Genomic DNA, 25,154 nt, shown 5'->3' on the forward strand with positions numbered 1-25,154 from the left:
CATTTCAAATTTATAAGAATGTACTTATTTAATTATTACTTAATTGACTTATTTCCTTTTGTAGTAGAATATTAAAATATCTTTCATTTCAATGTTCCAGATGGCAACACACGATTTTAACGTTTTCAAAATTTAAATACAAGTTAATAACCAATTAAAAATAATTTCAATATAAATACCAATATTAATTTTAATAAATAATAAGTTCATACAAGTAGCAACATCCAATAATGAATTCGTGAAAATTTTTTAATAATCCATAATATTTATATTAATGAATCAAATTATTAAAAATAATGAAAAATTATACTTCTTAGTACACAAAGAAAAGAATGCCGTAAAAACTATTTTTATTAACTTTATTAAACATAAAGTAAGCTTGCGTATGAGTTTGACAAAACTCAACCAATTGTTTGCAAAATGTAGTGACAGTTGAAGAAAATTTTAAAATTCACTTATTATTTTATCAGATATGTATTTTGAAATATTAGATATCTATTTATAAATTAAGATTTTCTTTATCGAAATTAAGCTTCTGAATCCCCCAGTTTGTGAAATTACATTTTATTTTGGATATAATTCATATAAATATAGAAGCTACGAGTAGTTTATCTGATTAGAACATATATAAACTCGACATTTCTCTTGGACAAACATTTCTATGTAGTTTCCTGAACTTATTTAAAATTTTGAGTCAAAGTATTTTCCCCAGATATATTCAAAAGGGTACTTTCTAGAAATCAGAATATCTTAATTTCCATTTATGTAACTGGTGTTCGTTTTTTGTACAGTGGGACAATACTTTCTCTTATTGAGTCGTTTTGCCTAACATTTTATCTTCCGGAAAAAGTCGATGTTTTTCTTGCTCCGATTTCTAGAATTCAATCTAGTAGATTAACATTTCTAAAAACTAAAGAAAGCAATCGTATTTATTATTTTTTTGAAGAAGTAACATGCACATAAATAATATGGCATATAAAGCATTAGAAGTTAGAATTTATATTAATCCAAATGCTTTTATAAAGAAGAAAATTGTCATTTATATGCAAAGGAATTATAGAGTCACTCTCTAAACTATATGGAATAATTTAGTCGGAATTTCTAAAAGACCGTTGGTGGAGTATTATTCCTATGTCAGAAATATCGGCCATTACGACTGCTTACATGTAAATTGATGGATATTCAAAGGGTGTTCAGGTTAAAAAGATCAAGAAGATTAAGGAGGAGACAAATTTTCTATATAATGTCTAACTGCAATGTCTATTTGAATTAGATTGCGTAAATCGTTGTTACCTGATGGTGAGAAGCAAGTTTCGATACTAAGTTCAAAACCCGATTCCATCAAAGATTCATATATGTTGGCCTGGTGCATGTTGTTTAGTTCTTTTGTTATGTCTGATGTTAACAATGAAATTGCCTTCCATTGATGTGGTGTGGAAGATTGGACAAGGGATGCTGGATCAAATGTCGTCCTTTCTCATCCAACAATTGTTCAAAGTTAGAAAATTCATCCTAAAATAGCCATTGTATCTGTCTAAATTGGGACATTAATATAACTAAACTAAACTAAAACTAAATTTTTCTGTTATGACAAGCATTATAGGAAAATGCTTTCAAATAAAAGCTATTTTGAATCACTTCTTCAATTCAAATGTGAATTTTTGAAAGCCACATTTGCTTTCAAATCAAAATTATAGTATAGCTGCATCACTATTAAGCCATCTAATTTATAATTTAGCTTCTTTTCTAGTTCTTTGAGATTTTCCGAGCCTTTACTTATTTATTTCAGGATTATTACGTCACCAAATTTATGAAAAGATAAGATTTTATGCTGTTCAATACCTAAAGACAAAATGCATTTTAATTTAAAATAAGTCTCCATAATAACAATGTACAATGCTAAATTATAGAAAAATAAATTTTCTATTTCTGCGCCTTCTTTAACCTAGTTGTCCCAACGACACATGATAAATTTTTAATCGTTAGGGGGCACACTTATTTCTTTTTCTAAAAAAAATAGAGAAAATATTCAGAAAAAGGATGTTAATTTTTGAAAATCATTATTTAATGAAAGTTGAAGCAACATTTAGAGATTTGCTGTATTAGAAGATTAAGTTCAGCTAAATGTAAAGAAGTACGAAAAAAATTAAATCGAACTTATTACAACAAGTTATTGTTCAAACTAAGTTAAAAATAAAGTCCTGATCTTTTCAGAACCTTGAATAAAATTTAGATGAAATATGAGGACTTATGCATTAAAAATTATAGACAAGCCTATATTCTATGAAGAAATTTTAAATTGAATAATTTAACGCCATGAAATTTTAAAATTACTTTGAGAATTTTTTTTCTGTTTACACTATATTCAGTTTTTTTTTTGTAATTTGCTTAGAATTATTTTTAAACAGGAATATTTATCAAAAGTGATTTAAACGAAAATAATCAAGTTAAAAGTATTGAATAAAAAAAATGTCAAAATACCAACAACGTAAAATATAAAACAAATGTTTATAAAATTTTTATTATTTCTATTTTCTTGAACATTATTTCTCGATTAAATTAGATTTCGTGTCCAGCTAATTAAAATCTTTTCAAATAAATTAATAAGCTCGAGTAAATAAAAATAAAATGAATAAAGTTGGGAAAATTAAAATAGAGAAATAAAAAAGTTTAGTAGTCTGGTTTATATTTTTTTAGATGAGTTTCGAATTCTCATTAAGAAAAAAAAAAATTGCAGGTTTTATAAATCAAATAAAGTTATAATTAACCCGAAATCAAATTTCTCAGATAAAACAAACAAAAGAAACACACACACACACAAAAGCATTCTTCACTCAGAAAGAAAGAAAGCATTTTGCACCGTAAAGTTTTACGAACAAAGAAAACCAAGAAAGGGTCATTTCTTCACTAAAAGTGCAAAAAGTCGCAAGCCTAATACGATTATTTGCAGTAACCACTATCAACAACAAAAACGTAGAACCTTTTGACATTTGCTTGTTCCATTTATTGGATCAGCTGAGGAAATGGAAGATTTTGCCTCCAGTTGAATATCGTATATAACCACGTATAGCAATAATGGGAATAAGGAAGGAAAAAAATGACCTATACCCTTTTGCACCTTGAGAGACGATTTGAATTATTTCTCAAAAATGCTGATTCCAAACTGATTGCTTGAGGGCCAATCAATTGGAACCAATAATTTATTCTCTATTGCGGTTAAAAGTTACAATTTTGATAATTTCTTAGCTTCAAATTTCAGAAAATAAAAAAGTATCTAAATGATGAAAATATTGGTCAGTTAAATAATTAGAAATATTAATTTCATTTTTAAAAGAAATTGCATGAAGTATTTAAAATTTTTTTAACCACAAATACATTAGGACATTTGAGTACTAATGTGTTATTTATAATATATTATTTTAAGTGAATATATTATACGCAATATCGATCGATATTTTATTCATGTTTGAATTTGAGAATCTTTAAAAGAAAAAAATTTTAGTCGCCCTCTTTTTTTTCGAAGAAAAAAATTCCTGTTCATGAAACTTTTGTTGTCATACCGATAGTTTCAGCGAGCCTCATTAATTGATTTTAGATTTTCATTCCAGTTTCTCCATTACAGAACTTGTGTACTCAGCAAAAAATGATACCTTTAAGTTGTTTTTCTGAACTACCAACAAAATTCTTTTTAGGAGCATCCAATTACCGGAATGTGTGAAATCGAAAATCGCTTAGAAGAGTTCTCACAATATTTTCTCCTTGAAGAGGTCTTTTTATAGTTCTTTAAAAGAAACGGAATGTGAAATTTAATACATGTAATGAAATAAAGGAAAGTTATGTAATGCACAAAATATTAAAATTACAAGTTTTCGTAAAGTATGCACTTAGAAGAATTCATATAATTATGGTTTCCTGTTTCATATTTATCATGATTCTATGAAAAGCAGTTATGCAAAACTTAAGTTTTGTAAGATAGAAAGTGAGCATAATATACATAATTTACATAAAACTGTTTGAAATTTTTGTAAGAAAAGAGTTTCAAAAGGTATATTTTCTTCCTGTATTATATTTATGGCGCCATTATTGGTCTATATTCTTACGTTTGATAACCAAAAGGATCGAAATACGATTATCGCTTTTACATGACATGAGATTTAAGGGACGTCAAGGTTTGAATATTGAATAACTTGATTTGACAAATCGCTGAATTGATATAAATGGTTTTGAGAATTTGAAAACAGTAACAAATGTTATAACCTTTGTCATTTATCACATAAATTATTTATAACATTAAAAATGTAGTAATGAAACAAATCTTTCTAAAAATTGAACCTCCTTTAATTTTCTAGTATTAGATAGCGAACTTTATCATACGATAGAATACAGTATGTGTAATAAAATGAAGCACATACATCTCTATTTGTTGACATTCTGGATTTAACAATAAGGTTGAAATCGTTTATCAAAAGCACCTGCATTTAAAAAAAATTGTTGAGTTTTATTTTTTCGTATATGGAGTTTAGAAATAGTATTGTAATCATTAAAAAATCGACTTTGAGATTTGACGAATCTACAGCTTTCAGACATTGAGTTCCAAAAGCGCATTTTTCGAATTATGCCAATGAACGCAATAACTCAAACGATTTGAGTTAGACGGATGAAATGGTATTTGCACTAAATTCGTAGATTTCTATTAAATATTGAACTAAATCATTCAGAAGAATTCTATTTGCTAGGCTATCCACACACAAGTTAACACGATTACCACGAAACGAAGAAAGATAGGTGGTCAAAATTTGGCACAGAGATTTAACATCTAAAGCTTAAATTCTGTCAAACTTGGAACCAAATTCGACAAAGGATTAATCATTTGTTTATCTGTGCTTTCACAAGCATATAAACGTGGTAACTTAAAAACACAAGTATATGAAATTTGCATATTATTGTATTAAGTAAATGAAATTTGGTATGCTATTTGTGACCGTAGTCGTAGATCTGCTCCAAATTGTGGTTTCAGCCGGTTGGGTAAAAAACGTGTCTAAAATAAAAACTTTTTTGGGTATTATTAATCGCATGCAAGGGATTAATCGCCAAAAATCACACAATAGATTCAGCAAAAATGAATTAAAGCCAATGATCAACATTTCGTGATCGTTGTTTGCCAATACTATACAAGGTATTCGTGGGCTTACCCAAAGTCCACAGTTTTATGCATGGGGGAGTTGGGAGATAACATTTTTATTAGAGAGTACAGAAGAGAGTAACTTTCTGGAGACAGCTCCTGTTGCTTTTATTCGTAACTATTATTGTCAACGCTGCTAATATGAATCAATAGCAGCTCTTTATGAATAATGAAAAATAGATGGTTACATCTTGTTAATGCCTATGATCATGGACAGCATGAGATATTAATCAATCATGCTCACCCTGGGGAATCATTGTTGTTAGATACTGATGAATCTGGTAGCATGATAAATTGATAAATGCAGTAGTCTACTCTTGATTCAAAGCAAGCAATTGGCATTAGAGTCAACCATATACTACAGTAACTATCCCCAACACTATTAAAGAGCCTTACTCCCTAAACTACATTTCTAGATTTTAAATGAAAACTAATAAAGGCTCCAGATTACCCAAATCTGCCATTATAGAGTTTTATCATTCTGGAATTAAAAGTATAAAGCTAAAAATATATTTATTCAACCTGAGAAAGTACGATGTTTGGGATTAAGTATGCTGAGTTGCAATTGCGTTTCTCGGAGACTTAACTAAAAAAAAAAAACCATTCTACTTGAACTGAAATCCATTTGTTTCATTAATTGATTATCTCTATGACAATTTTCTATATTTTATTTTCGAACCATTTTCATAAGAAAAATATTAATTTATTTTTCGTTTTAATGACTTAGGAGGTATCAGAAAATTTTGAATGGATATCTTGAAAATATTATAATAAAATGCAGTATGAAAAAGACGGAAATTATTCGGATTTTTAACTCATAAAAATATTTTAATAAACAATTTTGATAACTTTTCAGAAATTGTCTTGATTTTCTTTTATTGATTAATTATCAGAAAAATCTTCGAAGAAAAGATAGTGACAATTGATTCTTTAACCTTTAAATTAAATTTCTAGAACTTTTAAATAAGAATAAAATGAAAAGCTTAAGTTTTATACAGTTAATCGTCCTTCAGTTTAAAGGTAAGAAATTTCCAAGAGTCAATCCTTTTTAGAACTTGGGGGGGGGGAGGCATACTGATATTCAATAAATACTGTGTTTCAATAAATCACGCGTTTTCTTTACGCGTGAATTAATCTTTATGTATATTTATTTTGAAATACCGTAGCATATGAGCATTTGAATATTTAAATAGGTTACTGACTGGACATGAAGCAGTCTTCCAAAAAAATGGAATAAAATAAATAATTTTCTTATAGGAACTTCTACCGAACTATAGAAACTTGAGATTACAATTATATATTTATGATTTTGATTTAAAATTATAATTAAATTATATTTGTTATAATTTCTAAACAAATGTAGACAAATTTCATTTATAGAAAGTTTTAGCTGTCATTAAATAATCCTTTTATTCGGCAGTTCTTCAAATAAGTTTCAAGTGTGTATAGTTGAATTTCTAGAAGTTATATTTGTTGATAGTTAATTAACAATGCTGATAATTTTGGTGAAAATGAAGCATATTTAAAACTTCAGTCTAAAAATTTAATAAAGTGAGGTGAGTCTTTTATCGGTACTTCAGACTTAAAAACATTTTATTAATTCGTTTATAATTAACAAATTCACATAAATTACAAAACTGTTTAAAATCAAACTGAAAATTCCACAAGAAATGGAAAGAACAATGGATAAAAAAAGATAGATCAAAATGGATATTCTTATTACATTCATAATTACAAATTCGTGGGTTGTATAAGAATCGCGTTTCATTAGCAATTATGTCACAGCTGAGCTAATCGGCCGTCAACGTGAGGGACGATCAGAAAGGAAAACTATCTGCAAGACATAAATCTTAGTATTTTTTTCTAAGAAATGAAAATTACATAATAATAATATAGAAGTATATAGTATATAGAAAAACATAATGTAGAGACATAATTATTAAAGAAGATAATACAATTTTTTTCTATTTGGTTAGGATAATGTTTCAGAAAATCGATTCACACATTTGAACCTTATATGGCGGATATTATGTCACGAGTCATTACGTATTTTGGCGAGGAAATATTCCTTAATCTCGATTAGAAATACTTTGGCCTCTATATATTTTCATGTTCTTTTGGCTAAACTTATAGGATTTTTTTTGATATGGTAAGAAGTTTCAGAAATATAACGAAGAGAAACAAGCTGTTACCCTCTTTTTATTATTAACAGGCGGCATTGCTCTTTGAAATAAATTTAAAATGCGGTTAATACGAATGCCAGTTACGTTTGAATATAGTTCAGATTTGTTCTACATAGATTCGCCAATAAATTAATTGCATCTATTATTCCTTTAATTAAACAATGAAATTTGCTCTCTGGAATATTCTGAATCGGCAGGAAAAGAAATAAATATCAAGAAAATAAAAATAGAAATTATCATTTTCATTTGCCAGACACTTCTAGCTTGTGAAACAATTCATTACCTATCACTTAAATTTTATTTTAGAAGCAAAAGTACAAAAGTCATGCAAAATATTTATTTAGACTGCATTTGTTAAAATGTTAATTTTAAAGGCAAGGGGGATATTGAGAATAAATTTCTTGATTTTAATCTGCGGTCAATTGACGAGTATCACGCGTCATCCATCTGTCACTTTTTAAGGTTCTACACAGTAATGAGGTCAGGTAGTTCGCCTCAGAAAGGAAGATTTAATATGAAATTGGCCTACACAAATCAAAGATTTATTTCTCAGGCCACCGTAATCTTACTTATATATACCAAGCGATTATAGAGAATTATGAATATCATACAAAAATCATATTTTGCTTAAAACATTATTAAAACCTTACTCCATGTAATATTGTTAAACACATTTTATTACTGCCATATTCCATTATGATTAATGACTTTCAAATGTTAATTTGGAAAGAATATTTTTGAAGAATAAATGTATTTTGAAACGAAAATTTATGCATCCTCACTTAATGAGTAATTAAAAACAAAACTGATATAAATTTATTCAGAAAAAGTTTGTTGTGTGGATCTGTTCTTGTTTTAACATTGAAGTGCTCAATGCGAAGGCTGGGCCAATGAATATTGCTTAGCATCTTAAATATTCAAAGCAAAATAAATTCCAAATCCCAGCAATTTTATCTCAACAGACAGAAAGCTAATTTTGAATCGTTTTTAACAGAGCAATTAAAGTATCATTCTTTCATAAATTAATTTCATATTCATTTTAGAATTCTGATATTCTTCCTTTAATTTTATAGAATGAGAAATTGGCAAGGAGCGTCTTGTCAACTGCTCATTCTATAAAAAGGAAATATCTTATTGCAGAACGCAGTTCACAGGGTAAATGATGTTCTGCAATAACAGATATTTCAAACTTCTTGTCGAATTGCATTTAAAGAGTTCCCGATTTTCTGATTCTTATTCTATTCCCATATGAAAAACTAGCAGACGAAAGTCATTGCAACTTCAATCACTTTATCTTGGCTAAAGAACCCCCGGGGGGCACCTAGAAATGAGGATGAGATGCTTCCGGTATGGTGGTTGGATCTCGCCACCCTGGAGGGTACACAAATAGGTGGGGGATCTGACTCCTCCCATCGATGACGGGACTTAGTTCCTTCGGGGAGGGTTGTACCGTGGTCGGTGATGGCCATTAGGACTCAACCACAGTTCCCGCCAGTGTTGCTGTTGTGGCGGTCTGGTCATTCAGTTTTATGGTTTAAATCCGTGCACCTTCGTGGCGGGTCGGAGAGTCAGATGGTTGACTTATCTTGGCTAAACTAAGGAAAAATTTTCCTTTCCTTGGTCCTGTAAGCTGTTATTTATCAGGTTTAAACAATTTTTTTCCTCTGAGTTTAGATGCTAAGAGTTTTGAACTTTGCTTTAGTAGAACACATTCTCGCTTCAAATGACTGAATTTTCCTTCCGAAAATTTTATTATTGACATACTTAATTTATATTCACTTCTAAATTTTAAATTTATATGCATCTTCGTCTGACAAAGGAATTTTAGGTGATGATGTGAAAACTGGCATAGTTGAAACCTCACTGTGTGGCAAAGATCATCTAGCTGAAGTAATTAAGGCAATTGTCTTGTAACGATTAAAGCCTTTCACGTCTGTAAGACAAAATTTACGATTATCGTTTGGATTAATAGACGCTCTCCTCCAAAGGAATGTCCCAACATAAATAGGCTTATTTCACCATTGCTAATAACACACTATTAGCAGTTATTGCAGATTCTGCGTGGAGTCCAAATATTATTACCTAGAATTTGACTTAGGCAACCCCTATTATAGTATTAAACATATAAATAAAATAATAAAATGAATAAAATATAGAAATAAAAATGTAAGGTTTAAAATCAGCAGCAAACAATAACGGCAACAGGACTACTGAAATATTGAGAATATGCGTTACTTTAAAAAATAGAGCCCCCCCCCCCAAAAAAAGAAAATAGTTAAATAATCAGTTTTTGTATAAACTCCCCTGGAAACTATTTTTTTAGCAGTGCTGTTATCATGAAGTATTGAAAAGATTCCAGAAAAAAGCATTCGAACGAAAAAAAAAAGAGTCAATATCAATGACTTTAAAGTTTTAAAACGAAGACACTATAAATAAAATTAGTTAAAAAAAAAGACCTTTTTCAATTCAGTATGCAGTTAATTCGAGAAATAAATGGTTAAAAATTAGGAAGTGAGAAGAAAAAAAATCCCACCAGTCATCCAGCAGTCAGACGTTTAGTTATTTTTTTACTTTCATATAATGACCGAATTTAGCACTCTATTAATAATAAATACTTGTCACAATATGCTTTATGTAAATGAATAATAAAAAATAAGCTGCAAATTAAATGTAAAATGTAGCATTCGATGATGAATTAAATAAACAACTAATAGATTAATATTTTATGACATTCAGAATGAATAAATAATGAATAAAAAATGCTCATAATGAGTTGCTAAATTGCTTTTTTTATTACCGAGAATTTTAATGAAAGTAAAATATTTTTCCTTTTTTGCAAAATTTTAAAACCAGAATAATGCTTATTTCATAATTAACGATTAATTAGAAAAGCAAATAAAAATTCTTATAAAATAGATTTTTCTTTCAATGACAATGTTTTTTTTTTTATTAAGTTATAAAAATAGAAAAATTGATTTACAATTAACTACTAAATAAAAATAAAACCAAGATTCCTAAATTTTTTTTTCTCATATTACTTCAGGATATTCTTTTCAAAACACGTTTTTGTCTTGTTTCTCTTTTCTTCTAAGTCATTTTATCTTAGCTAATTGTTATAGCTAAAATGTTTTCGATAATTAAGTTAGCTTATGCGCACAACAAAGTAATAAAATATAAAGAAATTACCCTTTTTCAATTGGATTAAATGAAATTATCATTTAATTTCAAAAAGTGCTTATGTCATTATCGGAAATTGTCTTTCATGTTTTTTTCTTGATTTTTATTAAAATTTTTAAAAATTTGCATTCTTGTATTTTACTTAAGATATGCACCAAGAAATTTTAGCTACATTTTACTACATATCGCTTTTTATGTTTATATTTTACTACAGAAATTGTGCGCAGGGAATTCTTTTAAGTGTTCCGGTACTTCTAAAAATTAAAACTTCTACCATTTTTCTTTGAGTTGGATTTAGTGTGTAATTTATCAAACTTCTTGGTTCATTTTCTTTTAAATAAAAGAATAAAACAAGAAATTCTTTAGCATTGGTATGAACAAAAAGGTTTCAAAGACTTGATTGAAAAGTTTCTAAAAAATTAATTTAATTATTGGGAATGTTTATTTCTTAAAAAAAAAATGGTTTAATTGATGAAATTTCATGGGGCTAGATAAATCTTTTAACTATATTTCGAGCATTGCATTATTTTTTCCAGGCAGCCAAGCAACTATTTGAATTCTTACAAACTATTAATAAGTGAAAATAAATTAAGTCAATTTATAAGCAATAAAGTAAACGATAAATAAATTTCTGAAATGAGGGAACTGAATGCTATTTTAATGCACATTGTATTATCTGTTCTTAAAATGTGTTTAATCTTCCACTTCAGCTCATTTTTTTCCTAATTACTAGGTATATTCCATTTCAGACATAACTGGAGAGTGAATTTTCTGTTAATTTGTGCAGACATGCTTTTCAATAAATTTCCTAAAGCTTATTTTATAAACTGGCATTTTTTTCTTAAAAGTGAACTGCCTAAGCTTATGCATTGCTGATTTCAACATAATTCTGTATGCATCTACCATAAGCCGAGCCATAAAAAAATCAATTTGATGCTTTTTAAAACGATTATCACTAAATCATTACATTCTCAAAGTTTATGACAAAAAGTGAATAAATATTATGCCATATGAATTATTATTTAAAATTTTTCACTCAAAAGAATCCATATCTTTTGACTCTATAAATAAAAAATTCATTGTGAATGGTATCAATAAACATACCTTTTTATGATTTATAGAATATCTAAATGGAGAATAAGGATTCTACATTTAGTTTTAAAATTAGCTATTCTTTATTATCTTAACCATTACCTACCTTTGAGGCTTCTGATATGTTGATAAAGGTAAGGGCTTTGGGGTAGTAGGGTTCATTGATCAATATTAAATTTCACCGAAAAACCATCGTGTAAGGTGACGTGGGGCACACTAATTCTGTCGGGATCCAATGCTCTCTTCTAATGGGGCTTAGAAACTTGGTAAGAGATAGTGCCATCTCAAGTATCGTCCGCGTGTTCTTACCATAGATGTAAATTAAGAAGTTTATTCCAAAATAGCCCTTGCTTCAAAACAGGATATTAATAACTAAATCTAAACTTGTATATCTATAAACATGACATCTCCAGTTTACCAATCTCCATGCTATTTTTGTATGTTTTTGAACAGTATTCGCTATCTATAGAAGTCAATAGATTAAATTATAACTCCAAGCTAACTTATATACCTGGCGTTGCAAGGAATTAAACTCATTCCATGTATATTTAATTATTTCCATATATGTATATTTAACAAAAATAATTTTGTATTAAATATTATAATATACAAAACCCTTTTATCTTCTGAAATGTTTTTTTAATTAAAATTATAATATCGACTAAACTATACATTTTTAAAAAAAGCACTGATAACTTATCTCATCCATAATTTATTATTTGTAATTTTTAGTATTCTAAATTTTATTCACAAATGTTGAAGCTTAAGAAAAGTTTTTAAGATAATCTTAAGACAAATAGTTAATTTTTCATTAATAAAAAAACATGAAAATAAATCAAATCAATAGTTGCTCGATACAAATTATTAACTACCACTTTTAAAGTTTTCTTTTAAAATTCTGCTTTTGCGTTCTGCCAACAGTATGTATTCTTGCTCTTTAGCAATAATATTTTCTGAAATTACTGCGAAAAAGCTATTTGAACTTTGGAAAGCTGACAATATTTTTTCTATCGCTTTAAATAATAATTGCGTAAAATTTGGCTGAGGTGTTCCGAGGTGATGTGGAAACATACATATATAGTCACAATGATTATTATTTATATTAAGATTACAGGGATTTTTTTTAATGAGATTCTTAAATAAAATTCAAACCCATCTAATGGACCACACACAGTATTTTCCTGCATATTAGTTTTTTTTAATCATAAATCACGTTTTCCTATATTTAGATTCATTTAAGACTTTTTAAAACTCTTTTCAGCTCTTGATGGGCAATAAAGAGAATGACATAGCACTCATTAGATTAAATGCTCCTGTTACTATGACGCCTTTTGTTCGTCCCATCTGTTTGCCACCTTGGCAAATAAAGCTACCCATAGGCACTGTATGTCATGTTACTGGCTGGGGAGAAACTTTAGGTAAGTAATTTTTACATAATAAATATATCCTTATAGCTCAAACTAAAGAGATTATAGAAAAACTAATTATTTACAAGTAACGCAGAGTCAAAATCAGCAGATAATCTTTTTTTATCTGTCCTTGTTAAAATTGAAATGAAATATTAACACTGATATCCCTGACGTGATTTAAATATTCTAATGACAGCAGTGGCCTGGTAGTATGGTCTCAGCTTCGGAACAGCAGGGTTTCAGATTCGAGACCCGATTCCATTGAAGAACAATCGTGTAAGCGGGTCTGGTGGGCGTTAAATCCTTCGGGGATAAACGTCCTCCCACTGGTGTGGAGCAGACATTGGGTTAGGGGGTGGCAGCTCAAGTGTCACCCTCGTCATCTGACTGCGTTTCAAAATTACGAAGTATCCTGGTGTTGCTTTAAAACCGGGCGTTAATATAATCGAACTTAAATATTCTAAAGGCACATACAAGGTATTCCAGAGTGCCAAAATGGCCAAAAATGGCAATTAAGCTTGTACAATTCTGCGTAAAGAACGCTTTATTCCGTTGAATTATTTGTGGAAATAACCCATGCAATCGGACGGAGAATGAATAGACCATTTTACAATAACAACTTTGGATTGTGCTACTGGAGGACTTAAGATTAAGCTTTTTGCAAGATATATTCATAGAGTAGGATTTTCCAGTTGGAGATGGATATCATCAGATGATACAGACCAGAATGAATAAAGATAATATTAGGGGAATCTGAATTTAACATTAACTTTTTCTCTTTAGTATTATGAAATTATCAAATTCTAGTAAAGTAGTATTCCTTTTGTGAAATCAACTAGATCTTGCGATCAATCTGCGATCTTCCAGATAAACCAGTAATAAAGCGTAGTTACTGGTTTAAAAAAAATTCAAGCATTGTTATTATATTTTTGGGAAAGATGCATTTTTAATACTGCTTTCCTTTAAGAAGTTAATCAAGGTACTCAGATTTTAAATATTGCAAGAAGAATGCAAATTATATTCAAATAATAGAATCATAAAAATTCCAATATAACAAAAATGTGAAATTAAGATAATTGATTCATTGTTTTTCAGTTTATTAATATGATTTTCTAATTCATTGCACACTTGTATTAAAAAAGTACTTTAATCATTACAGTGGAAAAATGACACATTTCCTTTGTTTATTGGATGCTTGAACAGTTAAATTATCGAATAAATTTAATAACAGGCAGTATTTTAAAACACATTTTTATTAGTTCATTAAAAAAATAGATTCCCATCTTTTAGTTTTCAATTTATAATTTATAAAAATACGGAATTATCTCTCATTTACTTTCCGTGTTTAATGTTTTGTCACCTTTTACAGCACTTTTCGTTAAGCTCTTCAAATTTCAAGAATATTTTTACTTGTAAATGTCCAGCGACTTGCATGTTTCTAGATCTATAGCCCAATTCCTCTTCCTTTGGAAAGTATGCCAGAGATACAATACTGCAATTGACATCTTTGCTAAAATTCACTACCAGACTACTGACTATGAATTTGATAAAATTCACTACCAGGTGGAAACGGAGCCATATGAATGGAATGGTCAGATAATTAAATTAATCGATCATTAGAATTGAAGGTTGCTTTACGTTATTCATTCATGGATTTTTAATTAAATTATTTGCCATAGCCAAAATTTTTAGATGGTTTAAAACTTATCTATGAAATATCAACTCTTTGCAATCGGAAAAATAATTCGATGCATAATTATTCACTTAATACAAGGGTTTGTAGCGCCAAAATAAATAAATATAATTCTTGAATTTCCCCGAAAAATAACTACGTCTTTTTACCATTCTGTAGGCATTTTTGAAATTCAGAATTGAAAAATAAATAATGTGTCAAAATGATGCACCGTCTTGATTGGTGCCTGAGAGTCACCATTCGAGTGCAAAGGGTTAATAATGAAATGTGAAAGTTGGAATTTTTCAATTTGGCATGGAAAGTTGATTTTAATATAGAATGATTATTGAGATTCAAGATGATGTTGGTTTTCCAGAGATAAATTTATAGAGTTAACCTAAAGTGAAAAAGAACATGCATTTAAGAAAAATTAAAATTTAACAGAAAGGTTTGAGATTTACCATCAAATATACTGCGAAAGAAAATTATTCTTATATTCAAATTTGATACTCAATTCTGAGGTATTAACAGACGTTCCGAAATAAATGTTACATTTCGGATTTAAAATAAAAAGTTATTTCAATAAAGCGGTGTAATATAAAATTATTAGATTTCGAAGATAAAACAGAAACTAAATCAAAATTAAGTGTGGTAGCCATTTATAAAAAAAGCCAGTTCATATTTGCATTACACCAATCCTTGATACATAATGCACCTTCTAATGAATTTCGTATTTTTCTTAGTTTCGAAAATACTATAAAGATAATACTATAAATTTTAATGCACATGTCTTATGCTTTTCATCTACAAATCTTTACTGAAAAGTTTGCATGTGACTGTTTGGCTTTACTCCTGTTTTCAGATGCGGTGGACGAATAAGCAAATAAGCTTTACATCTTTATGAATTTCTTCGGTTCGTATACTCGAATATTTATTTGCTACTAACGAGTAGAGAGTTTTATTCTTGAAATTATATCTTGAGTTTTCTTTTGCGTCTATATTATTTGATCGTGGGGGTACTTATCGTCAGTTCGAAACCAGATAGTTTCAAAAGATACAGCTTTTGATTTTTTTTCAAATGTGAAATTTTAACTTTCGGTTGAGAATAATTTACATTTCTTTTAAATAATCGCATGCATCTTTACGAAAACGCATGCAGAAGGGTTAACCCCTTAACTGTTTTATTTTCTTTACTATCTAATAAGATGACACCTCCTATTTTGGGAATATTTTCTTATTTTGATTCAAATGGAAATCAATTGAATACTTGACTTATCTATGTATTCGAAGTAATTTTAATATTGAATTATAATCGTTATGAATGGTTTATTTTTTGCTTACAACTATCAAAATTCGATAAATCGATGCACGTATGGCACTCGGGCAAAACAGTTAAGCGGTTAATATTTCCTTTAGTGAATCAAATTTTAAGTAATCTCAAATACTGAAGAAACCTTTTTAAAAAAGGTTTAATTGCTGATTTCAAAATTTTATAGAATTGTTTTCATTGGTCGAGATTAGATCCTTTATTTCTTCAATACGTAAAAATAGAACAAAGAAAATTATTAAAAAGTAAATCTCCATTCTTTGAAATTAGTCTTTTCACATTGAGAAAAAAAAATTGCGCAATCCCGAGTTTCCTATTAATTGTGAAAATGTCCTATGCAGATTAGAGCTGTATTAAAAAAAGATTTTTACTGTGTGAATTAATTTCTTGAATAAAACTTAATTGTTTTTTTTATCCACTTTATTGTGTTTTTTTAAACGAATAACTTAGCCTAATGTATGTTTAGCTAATATCTTCATGATTATATATATTTTTTAAATATCTTCAACATGTATGAGTAAGAATATTTTCAATAAAAAAAATATTAAATAAAAGATACTTGTCTCAAAGGGTTGCAAATACTAATAATATTGTGAGATGAGTTCAGATGGTGCCAAGATTGTTTTTCACATAAAGGTGCACTCTTCTGGTGAAGAAAAAAAAATCCAGCATTTTCTAGATTTCCAGTAATCAGCGTCATTATATTGAACTCCTAATTTTCATTGTCGAATAGTGATTTCACTTTGAAAAAATTCGTGTCGGCGTATTATAAACCAAGTGGAAAATTTCAATGCATTCGACAGTATTTTTTCCTAGGTTTTTACAATATTTATTGGTTAATCTGTGCGTCAAGATAGCTAGTTTGTACAGAAATTCAAAAATTAATTTTACGCGCATGCAGCCGCCACATTTAAAAAAAATCGCAGAAATTGTGGAACGATAAATTTTATAAAAAATATAAATTTGGCTATACATTTTTTTTAAATAATACAAGAATTCAAATAATGTTTTGAGAATGTTTGCAAACATTCAAATAACTTTTTAATAATCTAACACAAAATGATCCAAAATAATTTTTAGTGCGCTTTGTATTCCTCAACAACGCTTTGCAATATGTTAATGTATACTTTGACTCACTAGTTAACGATAGAATGGATGCGAGGGCCTTTGGACAAGAAAAGTAAAGAATAAAGCCTAAAAACGTACAGAAGTTTGTTCATCCAACTTTATATTACGAGTCATATTTGTATCATTACATTTATGCATCTTCTTGAAGTAATTTAATAAGACAACACTTACCAAATGAAGCCGGGGATGAATCTATTGCCAAGTACCGGCAGTTACTTCTTCAAAGAGGAACATGTTAAGTTTAATTTAGTTATATTTATGTCCTGTTTTAAAGCAACGGAGGAGTATTTCGGAACGGATCGCGCAATTTTGAACCGTCATCATAATGAGAACGACATCTGAACTTATACTCACTTTCGAAACTATTGCGTCGTTCCTGCGGGAAGACACAAGGAGCAGAAGTCAGTAATTTTTGTAAAAAAATTACTGAATTAAATTTACATTAATTTTGATACAAAAATTACTGACTTATCATATAGCGCACTATCAACAGAATCGTTATAAACTGCAAATGTATTTTCCTACCTCGTCTTGTATTTGTTTTGCAGCTGAAAATATTGAGCTGGTAGTTAAATTATCATTCATTCTCGACAAATTAATTTAGCGATTTGCTTGTTACAGGAACGGGTAACGCAGATGTCCTAAAACAAGCTGCTGTTCCAATAGTATCTCGTGAAATGTGTCAAAAATCATATGGTACTATCAACATATCAAGAAGCATGGTATGCGCAGGATATCCAGAAGGAGGACATGATTCTTGTAAGGTAAACAGATTTTTATCCTTTTCCTTTCAGACCATGCAGATACTATCTTATAAGATATTTTCCTTTACAGGATAGTACAATTGGTAAGGAATTAAGCCATTAAAATTTCATTTAAATTTTATTAAACCGTGCGGAACGAATTTCTTAGTCTTAATATTGCTGTACATATTTTTATTCCAAACCAACGCAAGATTTTTTTCTAAAGAAGACAAAAATAACTCTGGATATACTAATAGGGATCACGGATTATTAGTTTTCATTGACATGGAAAAGCGGAAAACAAATCCCCCCTCTGTTTCCCCCAAGAATTCCCTCATTTAAGGGATATTTTCAATTTGAGATAAATTTACTTGAATGTGCTTCAACAAATGCATGGATGATCTATTCTTCAGTTACTTATTATTTTAAAGGACATTGATATCCAAACAATTACGCAAGTTAAATATTCTCATGAAAAATTTTATATCCTGCGATGACGAATAAAATGAGTTTCAACTTCAAGAGCCGTTAAAGGATGGGAACCACAAGAAATGAGTTGAAGATGCATGAATATGCAGTGATACTTATATTATAAATTCAAATTAGGCAAGACATGATAGCTAGGCATTTCGTTGTCATACACTAGATTAAATTTTATTATACATTTTCATTTACCTTGTTGCAAATGCAAAATTCTACATATCGTTTATTCTACTAAAAAATCCAAATTCTCAAACTCGGAAAGAGGCCAATAGTTATGCAATTTTTTAAATTCCATATAGACTGCCATCCGCAAGATTACTCGTGACTGTTAGAATTAAAATGTGCGTATGAAATTTTGGTAGTCAATTAGTTGCAAAAAAATTACTCTATGTCCACTTAACCTTTCTGAATTTATTCAAAGCATCTGTATCTTTTGTTAAAGAATATTGTCTAAAAAGTAAAATTTTTGTTTAAAAAAAAAGATAAGCTTTCTAAATAAAATTATCAGAATTTCTAAAACATCGGGCATTTTTGAGGAATAAGCTCATTTCATTTATTTAATGTTTCCATATTAGAAACCAGATTTAGGATCGGATCTTGTCATTTCGAAGAATGATCAGTTGAAAAGGATAATATCTGAACCAGCATCAACTTTGTAAACTTGGATACTTTACCAACAGGCGAAAGTTTGGATACGATGAATTCAAAGGATACCGGTCTCGAACTTTTGTTTGCGATTCTCAAAACAATCACCAGACACCATTGCCCATTTTTGTCCACAAAAGTTTGAACATGGAGTTAGTTAAGAAATGACAGAACGAGCTTCGTTGTTATGAATTCATTAGTATAAAATCTGAAATTCATTAGTAGAAGCAGTTCATTAGTAGTATCTGAAATTCATTAACTTATTATAGTAGAATTCGGTAGGGTGAAATCAAAGTTTGGGTCAGAACACATCCATTGCGTATATATTTTAAAGAACTTCGCAAATGGTTTTCCGATATAACGGCCCCTATTGACAGAGTTTTATCTTCGATGCCGAAAATCTTGAGTTTGAAGCTTCATTTCTATAAATGTAAATCCTATATCGATCTACAACAAACTAAATCTGCAGAAGATGCAATACCGTCTTTCTGTTGTGGTGTGGAAATTTGGAGAATAGGTAGCGGCTCAAGCATCGTAATTTTCATCTGCTAGACGTTCTAAATTATGAAGTCCGTCTCAAAATAAGTCTCTTGTTGCTGTAACAGGAAGAGTTAAATGAACTAAACTTCTCTTGCATTACTAATGATTATTTCGCATCTGTTTATTATAACAAAGTTTTTACCGCATTTGAGAAAACTAATAAATTGAAGTAATATATCATGGAACTGATTTTATTTCGATTAATGTTTAAATTTAATTCGTGGAAAGGTGATTAATTATATATTTCTTGTAAGATTTAAAGGGTTTGAGAAACTGGAAAATTTGCGACTTTCTTTGTTAGATTATTCTGCGCCTTATCTCAAAAGAAAGGATAAATGCTTGTCTTCTGCAAATTTTTATCAAATTAATTTGATGTTTTGCATGAAGTTTTAACTCATTTCTTTACAGTATTCCTGTTTATACAGAAATATGAAAGTTACTTTTCAGGCTGTGAAGAAATACCAAACTAGACTGCTTTTCACTGACAATTTTGTGAATGAAAGAAATACGGTCGGAGATGAAATAAAAATCCCATAAGTATAATATTTACCAGTTTTTATTTTTCCTGTATTCAGAGATATTTGTCAGATTAATATAGAAAGCAGAATAACTTAATTTTCTTATCAATGAAATTCGGATAGCTTCATATTTTCGGTTTAAATTACACAAATTAAATTCCCTTGGAATCAAAGCTTATTTATCTAAAATGATATTTTAAATAATAAGATAAAATATAGGAATAAAATTCCGTGGACTTTGACGGATGGTGTATTTACAAAAGCTATTTTTTTGAGTTAGGATTTTGAAAGTTGTATACGATAAAGATATCAGAAAGCGAGTAAAGCATTCGGATGGTTTACTCTCACTCTCCATTCAAGACGGTGCGTTATTTTTATGTTTTATTTTTTTAAATTTTGATTTTTAAAAAATACCTAAATAATGGCAATATGTAGATGAATTTTTCGGTAAAATTCAACTTAAAACTATAGTAAATATTTTTTCATAACACTAAGCAAGTCCTTGTGTTAGCTGAATAAATTTGCATCGAATTACTTTTCCGAGCTCAAAGGGTTAGTAAAAAAATACACGAGATTCATTTTTCTTGATTAACTCTTAAAAATAAAGAAGAAATACATAAACTTTAATAAAGTACAAAAACAGGAAATGACGCAATAAAAAACATTAAAAATACTTATGTTCCTACATGTTTATTTTTTTCAGTGTTTATTTTGCATCAATAACAAAGAAATTCATTTGAAAAAATATCCGTTTTAGATAGTTAAGCAACTTATAATACATCACAAAAGTTCTTTGCTCATATCCTCTATAGTAGTTGTTAATTTATATATTTGCTGTTTCCGTCTTGTAAGCATTTGAAAATCTAGATGATTTGAGTATAATATCAAAAGATTTTTTTTAAATAGAAAAGACCTTCAGATTCGGTCAATTAGGTAAAATATACAAATTACATGCTCTTTATGTTTCTATTATTGCAGAATTGCTTACTGTTTACTTAATATTGACTACAGTACATTTGATCTATGATTTGAAATGAGGAGTATACCCTTTTTGAAAACGAATAAAGAAAAATTTCCTTTTTCTATTCATTAAGTATAAATTTTGCTAACTTTTGAGGATAAGTTTTAAAATTTCGCAATTTACTTCGATTTTTTTTGCACAATAAAAGTATAATCAACAAAAGTTTGGGAAGAATATTAATTAAACGACAATGGCAGCTCTGAAATACAGATAATAAGAAATAATTAAGTGCGTAAAATATGCATTATTTGCCCAAGTGTAATAGATTCGCTAATTAATCATGTTTTCTTTGACATCTAAGAGTGTTACATATGTCTGAAATAGCAATAACTATATACATATAATCTAACTATGTATATAATGCTTAAAATTAGGTATGGTATAACAACCACCTTTTTTGCTTAAATAACGATCTTTATAACAAAACTAATAAAATTTATAGCTTATAATCTCCACTATGGCTACAAATTTCATGCTTAAGAAAAGAATTTCAAGATATTTAATTAAAACTCATCTTGAAGGATTAAATTAAAAAGAATGTAGATCGTTATCATACTTCATAAAGTAAAAGATAAAAATATTATTAAGTAGAATCTTTTTGTAATGAACTAATATTGAATATTTTAGAATCTTGGTTATAGAAAACTTTCCTGAAGGCTAAAACAAAATTCTAGTTTATTTGATCCCACTGGATTGTTGAATAGAGAGCGATTGCAACGTGTTAACTTGCATATATTGTTAAACGCATTTTAAATTATCATCCCGTTATGAGGCAAGCATTGTGATTTGGTGAAAGCACCAACATTTGAAAAGCGAATCTCTGGTTGAAATATTATTCTTTTAGGTTGATTATTGTTTAAAGCTTTACCAAAGTTTACAATACTAAATCCTTTATTTTAGTGAAATGTCCAGAAGTCTAGAACTGAAATCTTGTTCATTTAATTTTAAAGGAGCATGGTTCAAGCCTCGATTACGTCATGATTTCACAGGTATATGAGCATGATGGATGCCAAGTTTGTACTAGTAGTCTAAACGCTTTCATGATGAGTCGGGAGAAAGATTGTAAAAAGAGTTAATGGTTAAATATTAATCTCATCAGTTGATAAGTTGATATCTGGTTAACGTTCTAAAGCTTCAAAACTGGGAATGATCAAAGGAATAAAACTTGATATATATCACATATGAACTTCTATCAGCAAACAGATGGAAAATTGTGACCCGAAACGTATCGTATTGCTATTATAAATCTATTTTAAATATAATCTATTTTAAATTTTCTTATATACATTGAAAGATCAATAGTAATTCCCTTGAAAAGGAATTATTAAGTACGATATATTTAACGATAGTTATAAGGCTGACAAAAATAGTAAGGAAAGTTTTTCGCTCGCTTTAGACAAACATTTTCAAATTGATTTTATATTTCTATAACGTGAAGACTTAAAAAAAAAAAAAAAAAGATGCAGCAATTTTTTGTTAAATTGATCTATTTAATAAATTTTAAAACAATTGGGTGCTCCTTTCAGCATTCAAATAATATCCTTATAATATATCCATCCAAATAATATGATTAGAAATAATTTTATTAACAAGCGTATTTTTCATAAAATCCGTACAAAAAAGCATCGCAAGTAGAAAACTTTTGAACTGTTAATTACTAGGTCTAGTTCCGATACACTTACTATTTAAGTATCCAATTTTTGTTGATGATACATTTTAATTAATGAGTTGGTCGTGAAAATGAAATCCGTAAATGAGTATAAATGTTGTTTTACTACAAAGTGGTTAATTTAAAGTCACAACTGCAAATACAATTATACGCTACATTAATAAAATAAATAGTTGAAACTTACTTAAAAAAATTTAATAATGAAAAATTCTCTTTACCAAATAAATTGAAATACCATAATTAGTGGATAGTTAATCTGAAACTCAAATGGATTTCTGACTATGAAAATGAATTCATGTAACTTACTCATTAAGTAGAAACTCGCACTACGGAAAAGAATGTCGATTACTTTCACTGACATGTACCAAATGCGCAAGTCGACTCTGACTACCAAATGACCACATGTGCTGGGTGATGCACTGAAAATGCTCTTGGGAATTCTGGGAAACTGGCAAAATAAACTGTGATAATAATGCCGGGTTTTAGGTGGGTTCACACGTGGCCAACTATTGCGCGCAATAGAAGGTCACGTCTACTTCAGGAAAATCACATGACCGCTATGGGACAATGGCAAATGATTGTCCCTTCGAGACAACCATTTGTCATTGTCCCACCGGCGTTGTCTCAACTGTTCACACGAGGACAATACAGAGACAATAGTAGAGAGACAACAATTGCGCGCAACCATTGGCCTCGTGTGAACTCACCTTTACACTTGGCCAGTTATAAGACGGGAAGCAGTCAGCGCATGCGTAGAAAGAGACTGATTTATGTTTGCCACAATTTCATAAGAGAGATTCAGGCATTCCATGCTTGGCTATAAATTACCGTTTTGGCTTCCCTGAATTTTCAATTTATTGCCTATCGCATTAAAGTGATGGATATTTATATTAAGAAACATGATAAAATAAAAAAAAAGTCCATCACACCTAAATTTGAAAAACCATTGGAAATAAAATGGCAAATAAAATAAAAATAAAAACCTCGAATCAGAAAGAACAAAGAGCAAAAAATGTCGGAATTAATCTATGATAAGTGATCAACCTTTTTTCAAGCCAAAAAATCCGCCTAATTCTACAAGCGCATGCGCAGTAAGGAAAAAATGCAATACTGAGGCATGTTGTTGTTCTTACTACAATTACTTGCCATCGACCGAACAGCATTTTTCAGCCTTTCTACGCATGCGCTGTCTAACTTGCCATCCTATAACTGGCCGAGTGTAAACTCGGCATAATAGTGACTGAACATCGAGACTTAAACCTCCAACTGCTTATCCCGTGGTTTCAGTGGGATGGCAATCAGTTCATTCATTATTGCATCCCATGTTTTTCGCAGTTTAGAGTGTTTATTTTTACGATTACAGATTTTTATTATATTATGTTATTATCGTGTGATATATAGTATCAGTTCACTTTGTTTGAAAAATATTTGAACTTATTTGCAAGCATCGCATCTAATGAGTGATTTAAAAAAGTTACGCAGTTGGAGGGTTAATATTGATAATTGCAAAGACTTTGACTATACTATGTCTAGCGGGTACTCAGACCCAAAATGTCGCGTTTTCAAATCCTTGATTATGATGACTCAATGCCTGGCAATTTTCCCTACAATTATTTGTTATAGATTCATAAACATTTGCTCGTAATCAATAAATATTTGCTATAGATTTAATTGTTGAGAGTGGAAAAAGATTTCAACTTTAACCTGAGCATACTGCATTCAATATAATTTGTTTCAAATGTAATTTCATTTCTTGTTAACTAATTTTAATGAAGCAAGATAACAATTATGAGTTTTTTCACTAGCTTCATTGTGTATGTTTTTCTTATAGGGAGACAGTGGTGGCCCTTTGGCAATTAAGAAGAGAAAGCGTTGGTATCTAGTTGGACTTGTGTCATCAGGAGGGGATTGTGCTTCTCCCATGCAACCAGGAATCTACACACAAGTTTCTTCTTTTAAAACATGGATATCCAGAATGATATGGACTCATTTATGAGGACAATCAACAAATAATTTCGCACAAAAGGTTAAGATGTGAGAAAATGGCACATACTCTCTTAAATAAATGAATTTAAATGCAAATTGTGCTCTGCATCAAGATATATTTCTAGGGAAAATTTATTTCATTTACACATTTTTTTTGAAAAGCACATACATTATTTCCTAAATTTTATAAATTCCAAAATAGCTCCTTCTTTAAGATAATAAAACATACAAGTAAATATTAAAAAGCTATTTTGCTCAGTTTTTAAGAAATACACCTACTTTTTAAAAGTTTTCTTGGTACTATTTAAAAGAATAAGAAACGTGATAAATGATTTTTCTTTTATCTTTTTGTTTCAGAATTTCGAAATGAAATTTTAGT

The 25,154-nt window shown here is 29.2% G+C and overlaps 1 protein-coding gene across 2 annotated transcripts in view; it reads left to right on the forward strand.

The window, feature by feature from the left end:
• LOC129960235 (serine protease 30-like) overlaps nt 1-24,822 on the forward strand; it is a 78,677-nt gene extending 53,855 nt beyond the window's left edge. The window contains exons 7-9 of one of the 2 annotated variants that reach the window (XM_056073497.1): nt 12,896-13,052; nt 17,792-17,934; nt 24,621-24,822. In XM_056073497.1, the coding sequence (XP_055929472.1) occupies nt 12,896-13,052; nt 17,792-17,934; nt 24,621-24,785 (465 nt within the window). In that variant the 3' untranslated portion in view covers nt 24,786-24,822. The remainder of the gene's footprint in view (nt 1-12,895; nt 13,053-17,791; nt 17,935-24,620) is intronic. The other variant, XM_056073498.1, reaches the window with a different exon arrangement.
• Nucleotides 24,823-25,154: the final 332 nt, after the last annotated feature.

Source organism: Argiope bruennichi, chromosome X2 (assembly GCF_947563725.1).
Source record: "Argiope bruennichi chromosome X2, qqArgBrue1.1, whole genome shotgun sequence".
In the NCBI taxonomy this organism is placed as follows: Eukaryota; Metazoa; Arthropoda; class Arachnida; order Araneae; family Araneidae; genus Argiope; species Argiope bruennichi.